At 47.1% G+C, this 26,084-nt stretch overlaps 1 protein-coding gene across 1 annotated transcript in view; it reads right to left on the bottom strand.

The window, feature by feature from the left end:
- Positions 1–16,620: 16,620 nt before the first annotated feature.
- The window catches only part of LOC137319487 (probable G-protein coupled receptor 139), a 29,513-nt gene continuing 20,049 nt past the window's right edge, over positions 16,621–26,084 (bottom strand). The window contains exon 2 of the mRNA XM_067981644.1: positions 16,621–17,531. Coding sequence (XP_067837745.1) covers positions 16,621–17,531 — 911 coding nt within the window. The remainder of the gene's footprint in view (positions 17,532–26,084) is intronic.

The following is a 26,084-nucleotide window of genomic DNA, read 5'->3' as shown; positions in this document are numbered from 1 at the left end:
ACTGGTGTAACTGTGGACTGAGTTAGGGACTCACAGACTAGACAGGGGTGTAACTGAGAATGGATTTAGGATCTGACAGACGAAAGAGAGTTGAAACTGTGGATTGAGTTAGTGACCCACAGACTGGAGAGGGATGTGACTGTGGATTGAGTTACGGACTCACAGACTAGAGAGGGGTCTAACTGTGGATGGAGTTTGGTACTGACAGACTAGAGAGGGGTTTAACTGTGCATTGAGTTAGTGGCTCACAGACTAGATAGCGGTGTAACTGTGGATTGAGTTAGGGACTCACAGACTGTACGGGTGTGTAGCTGTTGATGGATTTAGGTACTGTCAGACGAGAGACTGGTGTAACTGTGGACTGAGTTAGGGAATCACAGACTGGACAGGGTTGTAACTGTGGATGGAGTTAGGTCCGGACAGACGAGAGAGTGGTGTAACTATGGACTGAGTTAGGAACTCACAGTCTCGACAATGGTGCAACCGTGGATTGAGTTAGGGACTCACAGACTAGAGAGGGGTGCAACGGTGTACTGAGTTCGGGACTCACAGACTAGAGAGGGGTGTAACTGTGGCCTGAGTTAGGGTCTCACAGACTAGGGAGGGGTGCAACTGTGGATGGAGTTAGGTACTGACAGATGAGAGAGTGGTGTAACTATGGACTGAGTTCGGGACTCACAGTCCAGCCAAGGCTGCAACCGTGAATTGAGTTAGGGTCTCACAGACTAGAGAGGGGTGTAACTGTGGACTGAGTTCGCGACTCACAGACTGGAGAGCGGTGTAACTGTGGACTGTGTTCGAGACACAGACTAGAGAGGGGTGTAACTGTGCACTGAGTTCGCGTCTCACAGACTACGGAGTGGTGTAACTGTGCATTGAGTTAGGGGCCGACAGACTAGATAGTGGTGTAACTCTGGATGGAGTTATGGACTCACAGACTAGACAGGGGTGCAACTGAGAATGGAGTTAGGATCTGACAGACTAGAGAGGGGTGTAACTGTGGATTGAGTTAGGGACTCACAGAGTAGACACGGGTGTAACTGCTGATGGAGTTAGCTACTGACAGACTAGAGAGTGGTTTAACTGTGGACTGAATTAGGGACTCACAGACTAGACAGGGTTGTAACTGTGGATGGGGTTAGGTACTGACGGACTAGAGAGTTGTGTAACTATGGACTGAGTTAGGGACTCACAGTCTAGAGAGGGGTGCAACCGTTGATCGAGTTAGGTACTGACAGACTAGAGATTTGTGTAACTCTGGACTGAGTTAGGGTCTCACAGAATAGAGAGGGGTGTAACTGTGGACTGAGTTCGCGACTCACAGACTACGGAGAGGTTTAACTGTTCACTGAGTTAGGGACTCGCAGACTGGAGAGGGCGTAACTGTGGACTGAGTTGGAGGCTGACAGACCAGACAGCTGTGTATAAGTGGACTCAGTTCGGGAATTACGGAGTTGGGAAGCGCATAACTTTGGGCCAAGCTACGGACACGCAGCCTACAAAGGGGTTAACCGTGAATGGAGTTTGGGAATCAGACTAGAGAGGGGAGTAAATGTGGCATGAGTTAGTGACTCACAAATTGGAGAGGTCTGTAATATGGGACTTTGTTCGAGCCTCTAACTGGGGAGGGGTGCACACGTGGACTGAGTTCGAGAATAAGAGACTGGGGAGTGCTGTAATTGTGGACTGCAGTATGGATTCACAGGCTGGAGAGGGGTGTAATTGTGGACTTGATAGGAGCTCACAGACAAGAGAGGGTGTAACTGTGGATTGAGTTCGGGACTCACAGACTAGACAGGGGTGTAACTGTGGATGGAGTTAGGTACTGACAGGCTCGATAGGGGTCTAACTGTGGATTGTGTTAGGGACTCGCAGACTAGACCGGGGTGCAACTGTGGATGGAGTGAGGGAATCACAGTCTAGAGCGGGGTGTAACTGTGGATTAAATCAGAGACTCACAGGCTGGTGAGGGGTATAACTGCGGACTGATTGATGGAATCACAGACCAGAGAGGGGTTAACTGTGGACTGAGTTCGGAACTCACTGACTAGAGCGGGGTGTAACTGTGTACTGAGTTAGGGACCCACAGACTGGAGAGGGTTATAACTGTGGACTGAGTTAGGGACTGACAGACCAGAGAGGTTTCGAGCTGTGGACTGAGTTCGGGACTCACAGACTAGAGAGCGGTCTAACTATGTACTGAGTTCGGGACTCACAGACTAGGGAGTTGTGTAACTGTGGACTGAGTTAGGAACTCACAGACTAGAGAGGGGTGTAACTGTGGACTGAATTCGGGACTCAAAGACAAGAGCGGGGTGTAACTGTGGACTGAGTTCGGGACTCACAGACTAGAGCGGGGTGTAACTGTGGACTGAGTTCGGGACTCAAAGACAAGAGCGGGGTGTAACTGTGGACTGAGTTCGGGACTCACAGACTAGAGCGGGTTGTAACTGTGCACTGCGTTCTGGGCTCACAGATTAGCGAGTTTTATAACTGTGTACTGAGTTAGGGACTCACACACTAGAGAGGGGTACAACTTTCAATGAGTTGGGGACTCACAGACTCGAGAGGGGTGTAACTGTGAACTGAGTTGGGGACTGACAGACCAGAGAGGTTTCTAGCTGTGGACTGAGTTCGGGACTCACAGACTAGAGAGCGGGGTGTAACTGTGGATTGAGTTTAGGACTCACAGACGAGAGAGGGGTAAGATTGTGGATTTTGTTAGGGACTCACAGAGTAGGTACGGGTTTAACTGTGCATTGAGTTGGGGACTCACAGACTAGGGAGGGGTGCAGCTGCGGACTTTGTTCGCCACTCAGACGAAAGAGAAGTTGAAAATGTGGATTGAGTTATGGACCCACAGACTGGAGAGGGGTGTAACTGGAGATTGAGTGAGGGACTCACAGACTAGATAGCGGTGTAACTGTGGATGGAGTTAGGGACTCACACACTAGACAGGGGTGTAACTGAGAATGGATTTAGGATCTGACAGACGAAAGAGAGTTGAAACTGTGGATTGAGTTAGTGACCCACAGACAGGAGAGGGGTGTGACTGTGGATTGAGTTAGGGACTCACAGATTAGAGCGGGGTGTAACTGTGGATTGCGTTAGGGACTCACAGACTGTACGGGTGTGTAGCTGTTGATGGATTTAGGTACTGTCAGACGAGAGACTGGTGTAACTGTGGACTGAGTTAGGGACTCACAGACTGGACAGTGGTGTAACTGTGGATGGAGTTAGGTACGGACAGACTAGAGAGTGGTGTAACTATGGACTGAGTTAGGAACTCACAGTCTCGAGAATGGTGCAACCGTGGATTGAGTTAGGGACTCACAGACTAGGGAGGTGTAACTGTGGTCTGGGTTAGGGTCTCACAGACGAGGGAGGGGTGTAACTGTGGATGGAGTTAGGTACTGACAGATGAGAGAGTGGTGTAACTATGGACTGAGTTCGGGCCTCACAGTCTAGCCAGGGCTGCAACCGTGAATTGAGTTAGGGACTCACAGACTAGAGAGGGGTGTAACTGTGGACTGAGTTCGTGACTCACAGACTCGAGAGGGTTGTAACTGTGGCCTGCGTTAAGGTCTCACAGACTAGAGAGGGGTGTAACTGTGGACTGAGTTCACGACTCACAGACTGGAGAGAGGTGTCACTGTGGACTGTGATCGAGACACAGACTAGAGAGGGGTGTAACTGTGCACTGAGTTCGCGACTCACAGACTACGGAGTGGTGTAACTGTGCATTGAGTTAGGGGCCGACAGACTAGATAGTGGTGTAACTCTGGATGGAGTTAGGGACTCACAGACTAGACAGGGGTGTAACTGAGAATGGAGTTAGGATCTGACAGACTAGAGAGGGGTGTAACTGTGGTTTGAATTAGGGACTCACAGAGTAGAGCGGGGTGTAACCGTAGATTGAGTTAGGGACTCACAGACTAGACATGGGTGTAACTGCAGATGGAGTTAGGTACTGACAGAATAGAGAGTGGTTTAACTGTGGACAGAATGAGAGACTCACAGACTAGACAGGGTTGTAACTGTGGATGGGGTTAGGTACTGACAGACTGGAGAGTTGTGTAACTATGGACTGAGTTAGGGACTCACAGTCTTGAGAGGGGTGCAACCGTTGATCGAGTTAGGTACTGACAGACCAGAGATTTGTGTAACTCTGGACTGAGTTAGGGTCTCACAGAATACAGAGGGGTGTAACTGTTGACTGAGTTCGCGACTCACAGACTACGGAGAGGTGTAACTGTTCACTGAGTTAGGGACTCGCAGACTGGAGAGGGTGTAACTGTGGACTGAGTTGGAGGCTGACAGACCAGACAGCTGTGTATAAGTGGACTCAGTCTGGGAATTACGGAGTTGGGAAGCGCATAACTTTGGGCCAAGCTAAGGACACGCAGCCTACAAAGGGTTTAACCGTGAATGGAGTTTGGGAATCAGACTAGAGAGGGGAGTAAATGTGGCATGAGTTAGTGACTCACAAATTGGAGAGGTCTGTAATGTGGGACTTTGTTCGAGCCTCTTACTGGGGAGGGGTGCACACGTGGACTGAGTTCGAGAATAAGAGACTGGGGAGTGCTGTAATTGTGGACTGCAGTATGGATTCACAGGCTGGAGAGGGCTGTAACTGTGGACTTGATAGGAGCTCACAGACAAGAGAGGGTGTAACTGTGGATTGAGTTCGGGACTCACAGACTAGACAGGGGTGTAACTGTGGATGGAGTTAGGTACTGACAGGCAAGAGAGGGGTGGAACTGTGGATTGAGTTAAGGAGTCACAGACTAGGGCGGGGTGTAACTGCAGATTAAATGAGAGACTCACAGGCTTGTGAGGGGTATAGCTGCGGACCGATTGTGGGAATCACAGGCTGGAGCGGGGTGTAACTGTGGATTGAGTTAGGGACTCACAGACTAGAGAGGGGTGTAACTGTGGATAGAGTTAGTGACTCACAGACGAGGAAGGGGTTTAACTGTGGATTGAGTTAGGGACTCAGACGATACAGGGGTGTAACTGTGGATGGAATTAGGGACTAACTGATTGGAGAGGGGTGTTACTGTGGACTGAGTTAGGGACTCACAGACTGCACAGGGGTGCAACCGTGGATTGAGTTAGGGACTCACAGACTAGAGAGGGGTGTAACTGTGGACTGAGTTAAGGTCTCACAGACTAGAGAGGGGTGTAACCGTGGACTGAGTTCGCGACTCACAGACTGGAGAGAGGTGTAACTGTGGACTGTCTTCGAGACACAGACTAGAGAGGGGTGTAACTGTGCACTGAGTTCGCGACTCACAGACTACGGAGTGGTGTAACTGTGCATTGAGTTAGGGGCCGACAGACTAGATAGTGGTGTAACTCTGGATGGTGTTATGGACTCACAGACTAGACAGGGGTGCAACTGAGAATGGGGTTAGGATCTGACAGACTAGAGAGGGGTGTAACTGTGGTTTGAATTAGGGACTCGCAGAGTAGAGCGGGGTGTAACCGTGGATTGAGTTAGGGACTCACAGACTAGACACGGGTGTAACTGCAGATGGAGTTAGGTACTGACAGAATAGAGAGTGGTTTAACTGTGGACAGAATGAGAGACTCACAGACTAGACAGGGTTGTAACTGTGGATGGGGTTAGGTACTGACAGACTGGAGAGTTGTGTAACTATGGACAGAGTTAGGGACTCACAGTCTTGAGAGGGGTGCAACCGTTGATCGAGTTAGGTACTGACAGACCAGAGATTTGTGTAACTCTGGACTGAGTTAGTGTCTCACAGAATACAGAGGGGTGTAACTGTTGACTGAGTTCGCGACTCACAGACTACGGAGAGGTGTAACTGTTCATCTGAGTTAGGGACTCGCAGACTGGAGAGGGTGTAACTGTGGACTGAGTTGGAGGCTGACAGACCAGACAGCTGTGTATAAGTGGACTCAGTCTGGGAATTACGGAGTTGGGAAGCGCATAACTTTGGGCCAAGCTAAGGACACGCAGCCTACAAAGGGTTTAACCGTGAATGGAGTTTGGGAATCAGACTAGAGAGGGGAGTAAATGTGGCATGAGTTAGTGACTCACAAATTGGAGAGGTCTGTAATGTGGGACTTTGTTCGAGCCTCTTACTGGGGAGGGGTGCACACGTGGACTGAGTTCGAGAATAAGAGACTGGGGAGTGCTGTAATTGTGGACTGCAGTATGGATTCACAGGCTGGAGAGGGCTGTAACTGTGGACTTGATAGGAGCTCACAGGCAAGAGAGGGTGTAACTGTGGATTGAGTTCGGGACTCACAGACTAGACAGGGGTGTAACTGTGGATGGAGTTAGGTACTGACAGGCTCGATAGGGGTGGAACTGTGGATTGAGTTAAGGAGTCACAGACTAGGGCGGGGTGTAACTGCAGATTAAATGAGAGACTCACAGGCTTGTGAGGGGTATAGCTGCGGACCGTTTGTGGGAATCACAGGCTGGAGCGGGGTGTAACTGTGGATTGAGTTAGGGACTCACAGACTAGAGAGGGGTGTAACTGTGGATAGAGTTAGTGACTCACAGACGAGGAAGGGGTTTAACTGTGGATTGAGTTAGGGACTCAGACGATACAGGGGTGTAACTGTGGATGGAGTTAGGGACTAACTGATTGGAGAGGGGTGTTACTGTGGACTGAGTTAGGGACTCACAGACTGCACAGGGGTGCAACCGTGGATTGAGTTAGGGTCTCACAGACTCGAGAGGGGTGTAACCGTGGACTGTGTTCGAGACACAGACTAGAGAAGGGTGTAACTGTGCACTGAGTTCGTGACTCACAGACTACGGAGTGGTGTAACTGTGAACTGAGTTAGGGACTGACAGACTAGCGAGGGGTGTGACTGTGGATTGAGTTCGGGACTCACGGACTAGAGATGGGTGTAACTGTGCACTGAGTTGGGGGTTCACAGACTACGGAGTGGTGTAACTGTAGATTGAGTTCGGGACTCACAGACCAGAGAGGGGTGTGACTGTGGATTGAGTTACAGACTAAAGAGGGGTTTAACTGTGGATGGAGTTAGGTACGGACAGACTAGAGAGAGGTGTAACTGTGGATTGAGTTAGGGAATCACAGATTTGAGCGGGGTGTAACAGTGGATTGAGCTCGGGACTCACAGACTATACGTGTGTGTAACTGTTGATGGATTTAGGTACTGTCAGACTAGAGAGTGGTGTAACTATGTACGGAGTTAGGGACTCACAGTCTCGAGAATGGTGCAACCGTGGATTGAGTTAGGGACTCACAGACTAGAGAGGGATATGACTGTAGATTGAGCTCGGGACTCATAGACTGGAGAGTGGTGCAAATGTTGACTGAGTTAGGGACTCACAGACTAGAGAGGGGTGTAACTGCGGATTTATTTATTGACTCACAGACTAGAGAGGGGTGCAACTGTTGATTGAGTTAGGGACTCTCAGACTAGAGAGGGGTTTAACTGTGCATTGAGTTAGTGACTCACAGACTAGGGATGCGTGTAACTGCGGACTTAGTTCGCCACTCGGAAGAAAGAGAGTTGAAACTGTGGATTGAGTTAGTGACCCACAGATTGTAGAGGGGTGTAACTGTGGATTGAGTGAGGGACTCACAGATTAGAGCGGAGTGTAACAGTGGATTGAGCTAGGGACTCACAGACTATACATGTGTGTAACTGTTGATGGATTTAGGTACTGTCAGACTAGAGAGTGGTGTAACTATGGACTGAGTTAGGGACTCACAGTCTCGAGAATGGTGCAACCGTGGATTGAGTTCGGGACTCACAGACTAGAGAGGGGTGTAACTGCGGACTGAGTTCGGGACTCGCAGACTAGAGAGGGGTGTAACTGTGCCCTGAGTTAGGGTCTCACAGACTAGACAGGGGTGTAACTGTGGATAGAGTTAGATACTGACAGACGAGAGAGTGGTGTAACTATGGACTGAGTTCGGGACTCACAGTCTAGCCAGAGGTGCAACCGTGGATTGAGTTACGGACTCACAGACTAGAGAGGGTACGGTAGCGTAGTGGTTATGTTGCTGGGTTAGTAATCCAGAGGCCTGGACTAAAATCCAGAGTCACCAGTTCAAATCCTGCCACGGCGTCTGGTGAATTTAAATTCGATTAATTAAATAAAAATCTGGAATTAAAATACTAGTATCAGTAATGAAACTACCGGATTGTCGTAAAAACCCATCTGGTTCACTAATATCCTTTAGAGAAGGAAACCTGCGGTCCTTACCCGGTCTGGCCTATATGTGACTCCAGACCCACAGCAATGTGGTTGATTCTTAATTGCCCTCTTAGGGATGGGCAATAAATGCCGGCCTTGCCAGCGACGCCCACATCCCGTGAACGAATAAAAAAAAACTGTGGACTGAGTTCGTGACTCACAGACTAAAGGGGTTATAACTGTGGCCTGAGTTGGGGTCTCACAGACTAGAAAGGGGTGTAACTGTGAACTGAGTTAGGGACTGACAGACTAGAGAGGGTTCTAACTGTGGATTGAGTTAGGGGCTCACACTAGAAAGGGGTGTAACTGTTGAATGAATTCGGGACTCACAGACTAGAGCGGGGAGTAACTGTGGACTGAGTTCGGAACTCACAGACTCGGGACTTGTGCAACTGTAGACCGAGTTGGGGACTCACAGACTAGAGAGGGGTATAACTGTGGATTGAGTTATTGACTCACAGACAAGAGAGGGGTGTAACTGTTGATTGAGTTAGGGACTCTCAGACTGGAGAAGGGTGTAACTGTGCATTAAGTTAGGGACTCACAGACTAGAGTAGGGTGTAACTGTGGATTGAATTAGAGACTCACAGATTAGAGCAGGGTGTAACTGTGGATTGAGTTCTGGACTCACAGACTAGAGAGGGGTGTAACTGCGGATTTATTTATTGACTCACAGACTAGAGAGGGGTGCAACTGTTGATTGAGTTAGGGACTCTCAGACTAGAGAGGGGTTTAACTGTGCATTGAGTTAGTGACTCACAGACTAGGGATGCGTGTAACTGCGGACTTAGTTCGCCACTCGGAAGAAAGAGAGTTGAAACTGTGGATTGAGTTAGTGACCCACAGATTGTAGAGGGGTGTAACTGTGGATTGAGTGAGGGACTCACAGATTAGAGCGGAGTGTAACAGTGGATTGAGCTAGGGACTCACAGACTATACATGTGTGTAACTGTTGATGGATTTAGGTACTGTCAGACTAGAGAGTGGTGTAACTATGGACTGAGTTAGGGACTCACAGTCTCGAGAATGGTGCAACCGTGGATTGAGTTCGGGACTCACAGACTAGAGAGGGGTGTAACTGCGGACTGAGTTCGGGACTCGCAGACTAGAGAGGGGTGTAACTGTGCCCTGAGTTAGGGTCTCACAGACTAGACAGGGGTGTAACTGTGGATAGAGTTAGATACTGACAGACGAGAGAGTGGTGTAACTATGGACTGAGTTCGGGACTCACAGTCTAGCCAGAGGTGCAACCGTGGATTGAGTTACGGACTCACAGACTAGAGAGGGTACGGTAGCGTAGTGGTTATGTTGCTGGGTTAGTAATCCAGAGGCCTGGACTAAAATCCAGAGTCACCAGTTCAAATCCTGCCACGGCGTCTGGTGAATTTAAATTCGATTAATTAAATAAAAATCTGGAATTAAAATACTAGTATCAGTAATGAAACTACCGGATTGTCGTAAAAACCCATCTGGTTCACTAATATCCTTTAGAGAAGGAAACCTGCGGTCCTTACCCGGTCTGGCCTATATGTGACTCCAGACCCACAGCAATGTGGTTGATTCTTAATTGCCCTCTTAGGGATGGGCAATAAATGCCGGCCTTGCCAGCGACGCCCACATCCCGTGAACGAATAAAAAAAAACTGTGGACTGAGTTCGTGACTCACAGACTAAAGGGGTTATAACTGTGGCCTGAGTTGGGGTCTCACAGACTAGAAAGGGGTGTAACTGTGAACTGAGTTAGGGACTGACAGACTAGAGAGGGTTCTAACTGTGGATTGAGTTAGGGGCTCACACTAGAGAGGGGTGTAACTGTTGAATGAATTCGGGACTCACAGACTAGAGCGGGGAGTAACTGTGGACTGAGTTCGGAACTCACAGACTCGGGACTTGTGCAACTGTAGACCGAGTTGGGGACTCACAGACTAGAGAGGGGTATAACTGTGGATTGAGTTATTGACTCACAGACAAGAGAGGGGTGTAACTGTTGATTGAGTTAGGGACTCTCAGACTGGAGAAGGGTGTAACTGTGCATTAAGTTAGGGACTCACAGACTAGAGTAGGGTGTAACTGTGGATTGAATTAGAGACTCACAGATTAGAGCAGGGTGTAACTGTGGATTGAGTTCTGGACTCACAGAGTAGAGCGGGGTGTAACTGTGGATTGAGTTAGGGACTCACAGACTAGACAGGGCTGTAACTGCTGATGGAGTTAGGTACTGACAGACGAGAGAGTTGTGTAACTATGGACTGAGTTAGGGTCTCACAGTCCAGAGAGGGGTGCAGCCTTTGATCGAGTTGGGGACTCACAGAATAGAGAGGGTTGTCACTGTTTACTGAGTTCGGGACTCACAGACTGGAGAGGGGTGTAACTGTGGACTGAGTTCGAGACACAGACTAGAGAGGGGTGTAACTGTGCACTGAGTTCGTGACTCACAGACTACGGAGTGGTCTAACTGTGAATTGAGTTAGGGACTCAGAGACTCGAGATGGGTGTAACTGTGCACTGAGTTCGGGGTTCACAGACTAGAGAGGGGTGCAACTGTGGATTGAGTTTGGGAATCATAGACGAGAGATGGGTGTAACTGTGGATTGAGTTGGGGACTCACAGACTAGAGAAGGGTATATCTGTGGAAAGAGTTAGGGACCCACAGACTAGAGAGGGGTGCAACTGTTGATTGAGTTTGGGACTCTCAGACTAGAGAGAATTTTAACTGTGCATTGAGTTAGGGACTCACAGACTGTAGAGGGGTGTAACCATGGATTGAGTGAGGGACTCAGACTAGAGAAGGGTGTAAATGTGCATTGAGTTACGGACTCACAGACTGTACGGGTGTGTAACTGTTGATGGATTTAGGTACTGTCAGACGAGAGAGTGGTGTAAATGTGGACTGAGTTAGGGACTCACAGACTGAACAGGGGTGTAACTGTGGATGGTGTTAGGTGCTGACAGACTAGAGAGGGGTGTAACTATGGACTGAGTTAGGAACTCACAGTCTCGAGAATGGTGCAACCGTGGATTGAGTTCGGGACTCACAGACTAGAGAGGGGTGTAACTGCGGACTGAGTTCGGGACTCACAGTCGAGCCAGGGGTGCACCCGTGGATTGAGTTAAGGACTCACAGACTAGAGAGGGGTGTAACTGTGCACTGCGTTCGGGGCTCACAGACCAGGGACTGGTGTAACTGTGGATTGAGTTAGGGACTCACAGACTGGAGAGGGGTTTATCTGTGCATTGAGTTCGTGGCTCACAAACTAGAGAGGGGTTCAACTGGACTGAGTTATGGACTCACAGACTAGAGTGGGGTGTAACTGTGGATTGAGTTAGGGACTCACAGAGTATTGAGGGGTGCAACTTTGGATTGAGTTAGGGAGTTCGGTGAAGTGGGGGAAGGAGGTGCTGCTTTGCCTTGCTTTTCCAAACTTTTCCTGCAGAGCGGTAGTGAACCTGAGAGTAGAAGACTGAGATTGTGGAATAAAAGCAGCAGCAGACCTGCACCAAGAGACAACAACTGTGCGACATCACAGGGACTTAACTCCTGGACCCAAGATAAATAAGAAGCAAAAAGTAATCCAAGTGGGACGTCACCAAGGATGAGGTAAATGATTGGCTGGTGAGTATTTTCCTGCTGAATTTGTCTAAGGTTAGAGTTTGTGGATTCTCGGGTCTCTGTTGTGCAGTGGGGGACTGCTGTTCAGCAAGGGCTCTTGAGTATACCTTTTAATTGAAGTGAAATTGGTGGGATTCATTTAATTTGAATTAATTAGTTAAAGGGTAAGTCATGTCAGGACAGCCCAGCCCCGTGTTATGCTCTTCCTGCTCTATGTGGGAAATCAGGGACCCTTCCGGTGTCCCTGACGACCATGTGTGCGGGAAATGCATCCAGCTGCAGCTACTGACAAACCGCATTGCGGCACTGGAGCTGCGGATGGATTCATTAAGGAGCATTCGCGATGCTGAGAACGTCGTGGATAGCACGTTTAGTGAGATGGTCACACCGCAGGTAAAGGTTGTACAGGCAGGAAGTAATTGGGTGACCACCAGGCAGAGTAAGAAGAGCAGGCAGGCAGTGCAGGGGTCCCCTGTGGCCGTCCCCCTCTCAAACAAATATACCGCTTTGGATATTGTTGAGGGGGATGACTTATCAGGGGAAGGCAGCAGCAGCCAACTTCCTGGCACCAGGGGTAGCTCTGCTGCACAGGCTGGGAGGAAAAAGAGTGGAAGAGCGATAGTGGTAGGGGATTCTATCGTAAGGGGAACAGACAGGCGTTTCTGTGGCCGTAAACGTGACTCCAGGATGGTTTGTTGCCTCCCTGGTGCCAGGGTCATGGATGTCACTGAGCGGCTACAGGGCATTCTCAAGGGGGAGGGGGAGTAGGCAGAGGTCGTGGTCCACATTGGGACCAACGACATAGGTAGGAAGGGAGATGAGGTCCTGCATCAAGAATTTAGGGAGCTAGGTAGCAGACTAAAGAGCAGGACCTCAAAGGTTGTAATCTCTGGATTACTCCCAGTGCCACGGGCTAGTGAGTATAGAAATAGGAGGATAGAACAGATGAATGCGTGGCTAAAGAGTTGGTGCAGGAGGGAGGGTTTCAGTTTCCTGGATCACTGGGCCTGCTTCTGGGGAAGGTGGGACTTGTACAAGTCGGACGGGTTGCACCTGAACCAGAGCGGGACAAATATCCTTGCGGGGAGGTTTGCTAGCACTGTTGGGGGGGGGGGGGGTTTAAACTAACTTGGCAGGGGGATGGGATACAGAGTGGAGCTACAATAGGGGGTGATGTGCAGCCAAATATAGAGACAAAAACAAGTCAGCTTGGAAGACAGGGCAAATATGTGAGGGCAAGGCTGGATGGCATCTATTTTAATGCAAGGAGTCTTGCGAATAAGGTGGATGAACTGAAGGTGTTGATAAACACGTGGGAGTATGATATTGTTGCTGTCACAGAGACATGGTTGAGGGAGGGGCAAGACTGGCAGCTCAATATTCCGGGGTACAGAATCTTCAGGCGAGACAGAGGGGGAGGTACAAGAGGAGGGGGGGGGGTCGCAATATTAATTAAAGAATCAATTACTGCCATCAGGAGGGATGATATATTAGCAGGTTCCTCTAATGAGGCCATATGGGTGGAGCTTCAAAACAAAAAGGGGGCCAGCACTTTGATGGGAGTGTACTATAGGCCCCCAAACAGTCAGGGGGAGATAGAGGAACAGATATGTAGGCAAATCTCAGAAAATTGTGCAAATAATAGGGTAATAATAGTGGGGGATTTCAACTTCCCCAATATTAACTGGGATACTCAGAGTGCAAAAGGCTTAGAGGGTACAAAATTCTTAACGTGCATCTAGGAGAGCTTTTTGAGCCAGCATGTAGAAAGTCCTACAAGAGAGGGGGCGGTACTGGACCTAATTCTAGGGAATGTGGCCGGCCAAGTGGAAGAAGTGCTCGTAGGTGAGCACTTTGGTGACAGTGACCATAATTCGGTGAGATTTAAGGTGGTCATGGAAAAGGATAGGGAGGGGCCGGAAATAAAGGTTCTAAATTGGGGGAAGGCCGATTTTAATAGGATAAGGCAGGATCTGGCCAAAATGGACTGGGATCAACTGCTTGTAGGAAAATCCGCATCGGAGCAATGGGAGTCTTTCAGAAGGGAGATTGAGACCATACAATGGCAACATGTTCCCGTAAAGGTCAAGGGTGGTTCCAAGAACTCCAGGGAACCTTGGATGTCAGGGGATATACGAGAATGGATTAGGAAAAAAAGGAGGGCTTTTGGCAGATACAAAAGGCTAAGGACGGAGGAAGCCCTAGAGGAGTATAAAAAGTGCAGGGGGATACTTAAAAAAGAAATTAGGAGATCAAGGAGGGGCCATGAAATAACACTGGCGAGCAAAATAAAGGAAAATCCTAAGATGTTTTATAAGTATATTAAGGGTAAGAGGATGACTAGGGAAAAATAGGGCCCATTAGGGACAAAAATGGCAATCTGTGTGTGGAGCCGGCAGATGTAGGAGGGGTTCTAAATGAATTTTTTGCATCTGTTTTCACTATGGAGAAGGACGATGAAATACGACAGGGGGACTGTGATATACTCGAACATATTAACATCGAGCGGGAGGAGGTATTGGCGGTTTTAGCAGGCCTAAAAATGGATAAATCCCCAGGCCCGGACGAAATGTATCCCAGGCTACTGTGTGAGGCAAAGGAGGAGATTGCGGGGGCTCTGACACATATATTCAGAACCTCTCTGGCCACAGGGGATGTGCCAGAGGACTGGAGAACCGCTAATGTAGTACCATTGTTCAAAAAGGGGAGTAGGGAAAAACCGGGGAACTACAGGCCAGTGAGCCTAACATCAGTGGTAGGAAAATTATTGGAAAAAATTCTGAAGGACAAAATTAGTCTCCACTTGGATTAATCAGGGATAGTCAACATGGCTTTGTCAAGGGAAGATCATGTCTGACTAATTTGATTGAATTTTTTGAGGGGGTGACTAGGCGTGTGGATGAGGGTAACGCAGTGGATGTGGTATACATGGATTTCAGTAAGGCCTTCGATAAAGTCCCCCACAGGAGACTGGTCAAGAAGGTACGAGACCATGGAATTCAGGGTGCCTTGGCACTTTGGATACAAAACTGGCTTAGTGGCAGAAGGCAGAGGGTGATGGTCGAAGGTTGTTTTTGTGACTGGAAGCCTGTGGCCAGTGGGGTACCACAGGGATCGGTGCTGCGTCCCTTGCTGTTTGTGGTCTACATTAATGACTTGGATATGAATGTAAAAGGTATGATCAGTAAGTTCGCTGATGATACAAAAATTGGTAGGGTGGTAAATAGCGAGTAGGATAGCCTCAGTCTGCAGGACGATATAGATGGGTTGGTCAGATGGGCGGAACAGTGGCAAATGGAATTTAACCCGGAAAAGTGCGAGGTGATGCACTTTGGAGGGACTAACAAGGCAAGGGAATACACAATGAATGGGAGGACCCTAGGCAAGACAGAGGGTCAGAGGGATCTTGGTGTGCAAGTTCACAGATCCCTGAAGGCGGCGGAACAGGTCGATAAGGTGGTAAAGAAGACATATGGGATACTTGCCTTTATTAGCCGAGGCATAGAATATAAGAGCAAGGAGGTTATGATGGAGCTGTATAAAACACTGGTTAGGCCACAGCTGGAGTACTGTGTGCAGTTCTGGTCGCCACACTACAGGAAGGATGTGATCGCTTTGGAGAGGGTGCAGAGGAGATTCACCGGGATGTTACCAGGGCTGGAGCGCTTCAGCTATGAAGAGAGACTGGGAAGATTGGGTTTGTTTTCCTTGGAGCAGAGGAGGCTGAGGGGGGACATGATTGAGGTGTACAAAATTATGAGGGGCACAGATAGGATGGATACTAAGGAGCTTTTTCCCTTCGTTGAGGGTTCTATAACAAGGGGACATAGATTCAAGGTAAAAGGCGGGAGGTTTAGAGGGGATTTGAGAAAGAACTTTTTCACCCAGAGGGTGGTTGGAGTCTGGAACTCACTGCCTGAAAGGGTTGTGGAGGCAGGAACCCTCACAACATTCAAGAAGCATTTGGATGAGCACTTGAAATGCCATAGCATACAAGGCTACGGACCAAATGCTGGAATATGGGATTAGAGTAGACAGGGCTTGATGGCCGGCGCGGACACGATGGGCCGAAGGGCCTCTATCCATGCTGCATAACTCTATGACTCTATGAGAGTGGTGTAACTGTGGATTGAGTTAGGTACCCACAGTCTAAAGTGGGGTGTAACTGTTGACTGTGTTCGGGACTCAGACAAGAGAAGGGTGTAACTGTGCACTGAGTTCGCGACTCACAGACTAGAGAGGAGTGTAACTCTGGACTGAGTTCGGGACTCACAGACTGGAGAGGGGTGTAACTGTGGATTGAGTTCGCGACTCACAGACTAGATAGGGGTGGTACTGTGGACTGAGGTAGGGACTCACAGACTTGAGAGGGGTGTAACAGTGGACTGAGTTAGGGACTCACAGACTAGAGTGGGGTGTAACTTTGGACTGAGTTCAGGTCTCACAGACTAGGGATGGGTGTAACTGTGGATAATGTTCGCATACCGCAAACGAGAGTGTCTGAGGGTGAGGTCGAGACCTTGATTTGGTGCAATGAACAATATCTCTTTGCTGAATTCTTATGTAAACATATTAACTTCGATTTATTTCATTTTGATTTTTTCGTCAAATAAAGAAACCGAGTCAAGAACCTTCAATAATAATCATTTAAGATGTTGAGCTTGCATGGTAAAGAGGTGGAATAAAATGGCCCCTGATTATTAACTGTTTCCGAATTTACATTGCCTCTCCCCTTCCAAAAGCTGTGGACAGTGTATTGAGAAATGTGCTCGAATCCTTTCCAATACTGAAATTGTTCAGCTGTTTCTATTATTTACGAATTTAATAATTACATTGAGTGGGTATTTCACCCCGTTCTTCAGCTCCTCTCTGAATTTATTCTGGGTCAGGACATAAATACACGTGTTTGTGCAGGAACTGAGAAGCTGCAGCATCACTCCGGCCCTTTCAGTGATATATGGAGGGTCGTTGCTGGAATAATCATAAGTGTTTGTAATCCGCTGATACGTATAAAATACAATTTCTGTTACCCAAAGCAGTATAAAACTTCCTGATATACTGAAGAGTAAAATGATGGATTTCCTTCGGTTTTCCATCTCTAAATCCTTATGATCCTCTCCGTTACTATGGCCCCGGAGTCCCCTGCGGACTCTACTGGCCGCTAAAATATGCCTGGCAGTGAGAACATTGAACAGTAAAACAAAAACAAAAGGGAGGCACGGAGTTACAAGATAAAAAGTTAATTCAAATGCTGCCCATGTGGCTGAGGTATAAAAGCTCGGTTTTCGCGTGCAACCCCATGGCACACTTCCAATTATATGCTGAGGTTCGTATGTGAAGTACCAGGGTATACATTTTAAAGAGCCCAGCACACTCACTGTTCCTATAACCACGGCCGCAGTTCTCTCGGTGCAATATTTTGCTTTCAGCTTCTCACAGCTGATGGCCACAAATCGATCAAAGGTGAATGTGACTGTGAGCCAGACAGAAATCACTGTCGTTGCAAAAACGAACACGACATTCAGAGAACACATTGGAGCGATGGAGAGGAAAGTCTGTGGGAAAAATATTTCTGCCATCCGCCACATTAACACCTCAGTGATGATGACCAGGAGATCGGCCACTGCCATCGCCACCAGGTAGCGACTGATGCATTTAGAGAGACCGCACTTTCCTCGGGACAGGATCACAATCGCCACCAAGTTAACTGTAAGAGACAGAAAAATAAAACGGAAATTACTGATCAGACACGCAACAGAATCATCAGACTGATGAGCTTGTATGTGCAATTCAGAGTCTAATTGTGACACCAAATGTAGTAAACTAATCCCTTTGTGGGACCGGCGCTTTCACAAGTGCAGGCAATTAGATCAAAGACACATTCCATCCCATTCTCCCAGAATCTCCTACATGACCAATAATGGGAGACTGAGGGGCAAATAGCGACAGGGATAGGTGGGAGACCAATGCAGACTCAGTAAGTTCAGGGGATCAATAAAGAATGAGGCGAGTGAAGGGACCAATGCAGATAGGAGAGGGTGAGGGGATCAATGAAGAAAGAGGAGGATGGGGGTCCAGGGAAGGGTGACAGAGTGACGCAACAGTGGAAGTGGGGATGCAGTGCAAACCAGGGGAAGGTGTCAGTCGGCGGGAAAATCCTGGAATCCATTATTAAGGAAGTGGTAACAGGGTACTTAGAAAATCGTAATATGATTAGGCAGAGTCAACATGGTTTTATGAAAGGGAAATCGTGTTTGATAAACTTATTAGAGTTTTTTGAGGATGTAACTAGCAGGGTTGATAAAGGGGAACCAGTAGATGTAGTATATTTGAATTTTCAAAATGCATTCGATGCATAAAAGGTAAGGGCTAATGGGATTGGGGGTAATATGTTAGGATGGATAGAGGATTGTTAAAGGACAGAAAACAGAGAGTAGGGATAAACGGTTCATTCTCAGGCTGTAACTGGTGGGGTGCCACAGGATCAGTGTTTAGGCCTCAGTTAATTACAATCCATATTAATGACTAAGATGAAGGGACCGAGTGTAATGTATCCAAGTTTGCTAATGACATAACGCTAGGTGGGAAAGTAAGTTTTAAGGAGGACACAAACAGCCTGCAAAGGGATCTCGGCAGGTTAAGTGAGTGGGCAAGATGGCAGGTGGAGTATAATAGGGGAAGTGTAAGGTTTTTCGTTTTGGTAGGAACAATAGAAAAACAGAATATTTTTTAAATGGTGAGAAACTATTAAATGTTAGTATTCAGAGAGACATGGATGTCCTCGTACAAGAAACACAAAAAGTTAGTTTGCATGTACAGCAAGCAATTAGGAAAGCAAATGGCATGTTGGCCTTTATTTCAAGGAGGTTGGAGTAGAAGACTAAGGAAGTGTAACTACAATTATACAGGGCTTTAGTGACACCTTACTTGGAGTACTGTGTACAGTTTTGGTCTCCTTATCTAAGGAAGGATATATTTGTGTTGGAGCCGGTGCAACGAAGTTTCACTAGATTAATTCCTGGGATGAGAGGGTTGACCTATGAGGAGAGATTGAGTAGAATGGGCCTATACTCTCTGGAGTTTAGAAGAATGAAAGGTGATCTCATTGAAACATATAAGATTCTGAGGGGGCTTGAGAGGGTCGATGCTGAGAGGTTGTTTCCCCTGGCTGGAGAGTCTAGAACTAGGGGGCATAGTCTCAAGATATGGGGTCGGCCATTCAAGACTGAGATGAGGAGGAATTTCTTCACGCAGGAGTTTGTAAATCTTTGGAATTCTCTACCCCAGAGGGCTGTAGATGCTCAGTCATTGAATATATTCAAGGCTGTGATCAATAGATTTTTTTGACTCTAGGGGAATCAATGGATATGGGAATTGGGTGGGAAAGGTGAGTTGAGGTCGAAGATCAGCCATGATCTTATTGAATGGCGGAACAGGCTCGAGGGGGCTATTTGTTATGTTCTTATGTGATGGACTAATACAGAGGGTGGAGAGCGGGGGACCAATGCAGACCGGGGGAGAGTGGACGATCAATATAGTCCAGCGAGGAAGAAGGACAAATGCAGACCTGGAGAATTCTAATTTTGCAATGGGTAAAAAAGCAGGTTGGAAGTTTATGTGGCGCTGATGTCTCAGTACTTGTCCTTCACTGGTCCTCCGCCCCGACATGTTGTAAGGACTGTAGCAGGCAGTTAGAGACGGAAATGTTCAGAGCGAATCACAGCAACAAGCGGGGTAAGGAGCAGAAGATGTTTCCAGCGCCCCAGTCGGGTAGACAAGAGAACTGGAGATATGTGACAGAAAAATTAAAATCGACGAAAGGTGTTAAAGATTAGGAGCAGAAAGGAAAGTGACTACAACTGACAAGGTGATAATATCAGTGAACTGAAAGAAACTGGGCGTTAGCAGCTGTACAATAACATTGTACAAGTTAAAAATTAATGGGATCAGCTACAGAAATGTAATGGACGTAATTGATTTCTGAATAAATTCACTGCATTAATTCTTTAAATTTGGCAATACTTAATAATTAAAAGTAATCAAAAATGATTTCATTATTAAATCCATTCAGGGACTTAATTAGAAAGTTTCTGTATCGCACAGGTTTACTGAAAGTATGATCAGAAAATTAAGTATTTGGTGAAATCTGTAAGTGAAAGTCCAATTGATTTTCAGGCCGGATCATAAGCCCAAATGTTAAGTGTATAACATTATTGCTTTTATAACTTCCAGTAAAGAAGTAATTGGCACTTATACAGCACTTTTCACAACCATAAGATGTCCCAAAGTATTTCATAGAAAATGAAGCATTTCTGAAGTATAATCACTGTTTTAAAATAGGGAAAAGCTGCAGGAATTTTTCACACAGCCAGGTGACTTAAACTGCAATAAAATAAACACCCAGATAATCTGTTATTGGTGGTGTTGGTTGAGATGAATGTTGGCCAGGACATTGGTAGAAGTCCGAATTAATCAGTTTATCCCATGAAATAGTAATACTACTAATTGGAGTTTTCAGAAACAAAGCACAGAAAATACATGCTGAAATATGTCTTGCAGGTGAAGTCCAAATATCTCTGCTCGTCATTCGCTCATTCTTTACACAATATCATAAAGCGATTCAGAATGTAATATTACCAAAGTGTAAATCAGAAAATGTACCAACAAACCAGTAACGGTGCCCCTCATCACCTGCAAATCAGAACATGCACCAACACCACAGTGACGGTATGCCTCATCACCTGTAAATCAGAACATGCACCAACACCACAGTGACAGTATCCCCCATCATCTGTAAATGAGAACATGTACAAACACCACAGTGAAAGTGCCCCTCATCACCGAAAATCAGACCATGTAACAACACCAAAATAACAGTGCCCCTCATCACCTGTAAATCAGAACATACATCAAAACTACAGCGACAGTGCCCGCATCACCTGTAAATCAGAACATGTACCAACACCACAGTGACAGTGCCCCTAATCACCTGTAAATCACACAATGTATCAAGAGTACAGTGACAGTGTCCCTCATCACCTGTAAATCACAAAATGTATCAACACCACAGAGACAGTATCCCTCATCACCTGTAAATCAGAACACGCACCAACACCACAGTGACAATGCCTCTCATCACCTGTAAATGACAACATGAAGAAGTCCTGTTCGAACTTGTGCATGAAAATTTTGGCGTATTGGGGTGCAGATACATCGACGACATTTTCTTCCTATGGACCCACGGTGAAGAATCACTGAAGAGACTACACGATAACATCAACAAGTTCCATCCAACCATCAAGCTCACCATGGACTACTCCTCTGAATCGGTTTCTTTCTTGGACCCACGAATCTCCATTAAAGACGGGCACCTCAGCACCTCACTCTACCGCAAGCCCACGGACAACCTCAAGATGCTCTACTTTTCCAGCTTCCACCCTAACCACGTCAAAGAGGCCATCCCCTATGGACAGGCCCTGCGAATACACAGGATCTGCTCAGACGAGGAGGAATGCGATGGACACCTACAGACGCTGAAAGACGCCCTCGTAAGAACAGGATATGACGCTCGACTCGTCGATCGACAGTTCCGACGGGCCACAGCGAAAAATCGCATAGACCTCCTCAGAAGACAAACACGGGACACAACCAACAGAGTACCCTTTGTCGTCCAGTACTTCCCCGGAGCCTTCAACATGTCATCGATGACGAAGAACACCTCGCTAAGGCCATCCCCACACCTCCACTACTCGCCTTCAAACAGCCACCCAACCTCAAACAGACCATCGTTCACAGCAAATTACCCAGCTTTCAGGAGAACAGCGTCCACGACACTACACAACCCTGCCACGGCAACCTCTGAAAGACATGCCAGATCATCGACACAGATCCACCATCACACGAGAGGACACCACCCACCAGGTACATGGTTCATACTCCTGCGACTCGGCCAACGTTGTCTACCTCATACTTGCAGGAAAGGTTGCCCCGGAGCATGGTACATTGGCGAGACCATGCAGACACTGCGACAACGGATGAACGGACACCGCGCAACAATCGCCAGACAGGAGGGTTCCCTCCCAGTCGGGGAACACTTCAGCAGTCAAGGACATTCAGCCACCGACCTTCGGGTAAGCGTTCTCCAAGGCGGCCTTCGAGAAACACGACAACGCAAAATCGTCGAGCAGAAATTGATAGGCAAGTTCCACACCCATGAGGACGGCCTCAACCGGGATCTTGGGTTCATGTCACGCTACACGTAACCCCACCAGCGAAAAAAAGTTATCTGTTTTTAATAAAACGGGTCATTCTCTCTCTTTCTCTTCCTTTCCGATGTTTCTATCTCTCTGCCTTTTGTTCTGGCCGTTAGTATATTCGGTGGTCCTGTATGTAACATCTCTCTGTCTGAACACTTTGATTGCCTTGACAACGGGCAGTTGGAAAGATTATCTGTAATCACCGGGTATTGTTCTCTGACTATAAGTGCGGTAACCTTCAGGGAATCCCACACTTCACCTGACGAAGGAGAAAGCCTCCGAAAGCTTGTGATTTTCAAATAAAACTGGTGGACCATAACCTGGTGTTGTAAGATTCCTTACATTTATCAACCCCAGTCCATCACCGGCATCTCCACATCATGGAGGTAGAGACAATAATCCACTAACACTGCAACTATACTGGAGATAGATGGATAGTAACCCGGTAACACTGCTTCTATACTGGAGATACAGAGACAGTAATCAACGAACACTGATCCTATACTGCAGATAGAGAGACAGTAATCTACTCCTATACTGGAGATACAAAGACAGTAATCTGCTTACACTGCTCCTATACTAGAGATAGAGAGAAAGTAATCAACTCAAAGTGCTTTTATACTGGAGATACAGAGATATTAATCCAATAAGACTGATCATATGCTGGAGATAGAGAGACAGTAATCCACCAACAATGTTTCTATGCTGGAGATAGAGAGAAAGTAATCCACTGACACACCTCTTATTCTGCAGAAACAGAGACACTAATCAACTAACACTGCTCCTATACTGGAGATAGAGGGACAGTAATCCGGTAACACTGCTCCTATACTGGAGATACAGAGACAGTAATCCACTAACAATGCTCCCAAACTGGAGAAACAGAGACAGTAATTCTCTAACACTGCTCCTATGCTGGTGATAGAGGGACAGTAATCCGCTATCTCTGCTCCTATACTGGAGATAGAGAGACAGTAATCCACTAACAATGCTCCCAAACTGGAGAAACAGAGACAGTAATCCACTAACACTACTCCTATTCTGGAGAGAGAGCGACATTAATCCACTAATACCGCTCCGAGACTGGAGATAGACAGACAGTAATCCACAAACACTGCTCCGAGACTGGAGATAGAGAGACAGTAATTCACTAACACATCTCCTACACTAGAGATAGAGAGACAGTAATACGCTAACACTGCTCCTCCACTGGAGATAGAGAGACAGTAATGAACTAACAGTGCTCTGACACTGGAGATACTGGGACAGGAATCCACTACCACTGCTCCTATACTGGAGATAGAGATACAGTAATCCGCTCAGTCTGCTCTAATACTAGAGATAGAGAGACAGAAATCGACAAACACTTCTTATACTTGAGATAGAGAGAGAGTAATCCTCTAACACTTCTCATATACTGGAGATAGAGGGACGGTCATCCGCTAACACTGCTCCTATACTGGAGATACAGAGCCAGTAATCCATTAACACTGTTCCTATACTGGAGATAGAGAGACAGAATTCCACTAAAACTGCTGCTATACTGGAGAGAGAGAGACAGTAATCCGTTAACATTGCTCCTATACTGGAGATAGAGATACAGTAATCCGCTCAGTCTGCTCAAATGCTGGAGATAGAGAGACAAAAATCGACTAACACTGTTCTTATACTTGAGCTAGAGAGAGAGTAATCCTCTAACACTTCTCCTATACTGGAGATAGAGGCACAGTAAACCGCTAATACTGCTCCTGTACTGGAGATACAGATACAGTAATCCATTAACACTGTTCCTATACTGGAGATAGAGAGACAGTATTCCACTAACACTGCTGCTACACTGGAGATAGAGAGACAGTATTCCACTAACACACCTCCTGTACTGCAGATACTCAGACAGTAATCCCCGAACATTGCTCCTAAACTGGAGATAGAGAGACAGTAATCCACTAACACTGCTTGAATACTGGAGAAACCGAGACAGTAATCGACTAACACTGCTCTTTTACTGGAGGTAGAGAGACAGTAGTCCACTAACAATACTCCTACACTAGAGATAGAGAGGGAGTAATCCACAAAAACTGCTCCTTTACAGGAGATAAAGAGACAGTAATCCACTAACACTTCTCCAATACTGGAGATAGAGAGACAGTAATACGCTAACACTGCTCCTCTACTGCAGACAGAGAGACAGCAATTAACTAACAGTGCTCTTATACTGGAAATACTGGGACAGGAATCCATTACCACTGCTCCTATACTGCAGATAGAGAGACAGTGATATGCTCATTCTGCTCTTACACTGGAGAGAGAGAGACAAAAATCGACTAACACTGTTCTTATACCGAGGATAGAGATAGAGTAATCCACTAAAACTTCTCCTTTACTGGAGATAGAGGGACAGTAATCCACTAACACTGCTCGTATATTGGAGATGGAGACACAGTAATCCACTAACACTGATCCTATACTGGAGATCGAGAGACAGTAATCCCCTAAAACTGCTCCTATACTGGAGGTAGAGAGACAGTGATCCGCTAACACTGCTCCTTACTGAAGAAAGAGACAGAAATCCACCAACTGTGCTCCTCCACCGGAGATACAGAGAGAGTAATCCACTAACACTGCCGCTATACTGGAGATACAGAGAATAATCCACAACACTGCTCCTAAACTGGAGATACAGATACAGTAATCCGCTAACACAGATCCTTTAGTGGAGATGAATAGACAGTAATCCAATAACACTGCTGCTATACTGGAGAAAGAGACAGTAATCTACGAACAGTGCACCTCGACGAGAGATAAAGTGAGAATAATCCACTAACACTACTCCTATTCTGGAGATAGAGAGACAGTAATCAGTTTACACGGCTTCTATACTGGAGATAGAGAGACAGTAATCCGCTAGCACTGCTCCTAACCTGGAGATAGAGAGACAGTAACCCACTAACACTGCTCCTATCCAGGAGATAGAGAGACAGTAACCCACTAACACTGCTCCTATACTGGAGGTAGAGAGACAGTATTCCGCCAACACTGCTCTTATATTGGAGATAGAGATACAGTAACCCACTAACACTCCTCCTATACTGGTGATAGAGAGACAATAATCGGCTGACAGTGCTCCTATACTGGAGATAGAGAGACAGTGATCCGCTAACACTGCTCCTATACTGGCGAAAGAGACAGCAGTCCACGAACAGTGCTCCTCCACTGGAGATACAGAGAGAGTGATCCATTAACACTGCTCCTATTCTGGAGATAGAGAGACAGTAATCCACTAACACTGCTGCTATACTGGAGATAGAGAGACAGTAATCCGCTAACACTGCTCCTGTACTGGAGATAGATAGACGGTAATCCACTAACACTGCCGCTACACTGGAGACAGAGAGAGAGAAACACACTAACACTGCTCCTATACTGGAGATGTAGAGACAGTAATCCACGAACACTGATCATTTACTGGAGATGAATAGACAGTAATCCACTAACACTGCTGCTATACTGGAGAAAGAGACAGTAATCTCCGAACAGTGCTCCTCCAATAGAGATAAAGAGAGAATAATCCGCTAACACTGCTCCGATACTGGAGATAGAGAGACAGTAATCCCCTAAAACTGCTCCTATACTGGAGATAGAGAGACAGTAATCCGCTAATACTGCTCCTATACAGGAGATAGACATAAATCTGCTAACATGTTCCAACGTGTGTGGTGTCGTGGACGCTGTTCTCCTGAAGGCTACGTAATTTGCTGCGAACGATGGTCTGTTTGAGGATGGGTGGCTGTTTAAAGGCGAGTAGTGGAGGTGTGGGGATGGCCATAGCGAGGTGTTCGTCGTCATTGATGGCATGTTGAAGGCTGCGGAGAACATGGCGTAGTTTCTCCGCTTCGGGGAAGTACTGGACGACGAAGGGTACTCTGTTGGTTGCGTCCCGTGTTAGTCTTCTGAGGGGGTCTATGCGATTTTTCGCTGTGGCCCGTCGGAACTGTCGATCGATG

Source organism: Heptranchias perlo, unplaced genomic scaffold (assembly GCF_035084215.1).
Source record: "Heptranchias perlo isolate sHepPer1 unplaced genomic scaffold, sHepPer1.hap1 HAP1_SCAFFOLD_85, whole genome shotgun sequence".
Taxonomy (NCBI): domain Eukaryota; kingdom Metazoa; phylum Chordata; class Chondrichthyes; order Hexanchiformes; family Hexanchidae; genus Heptranchias; species Heptranchias perlo.
Note: the sequence above shows the minus strand (reverse complement) of the source record. Positions and strands in the feature narration are given on the sequence as shown.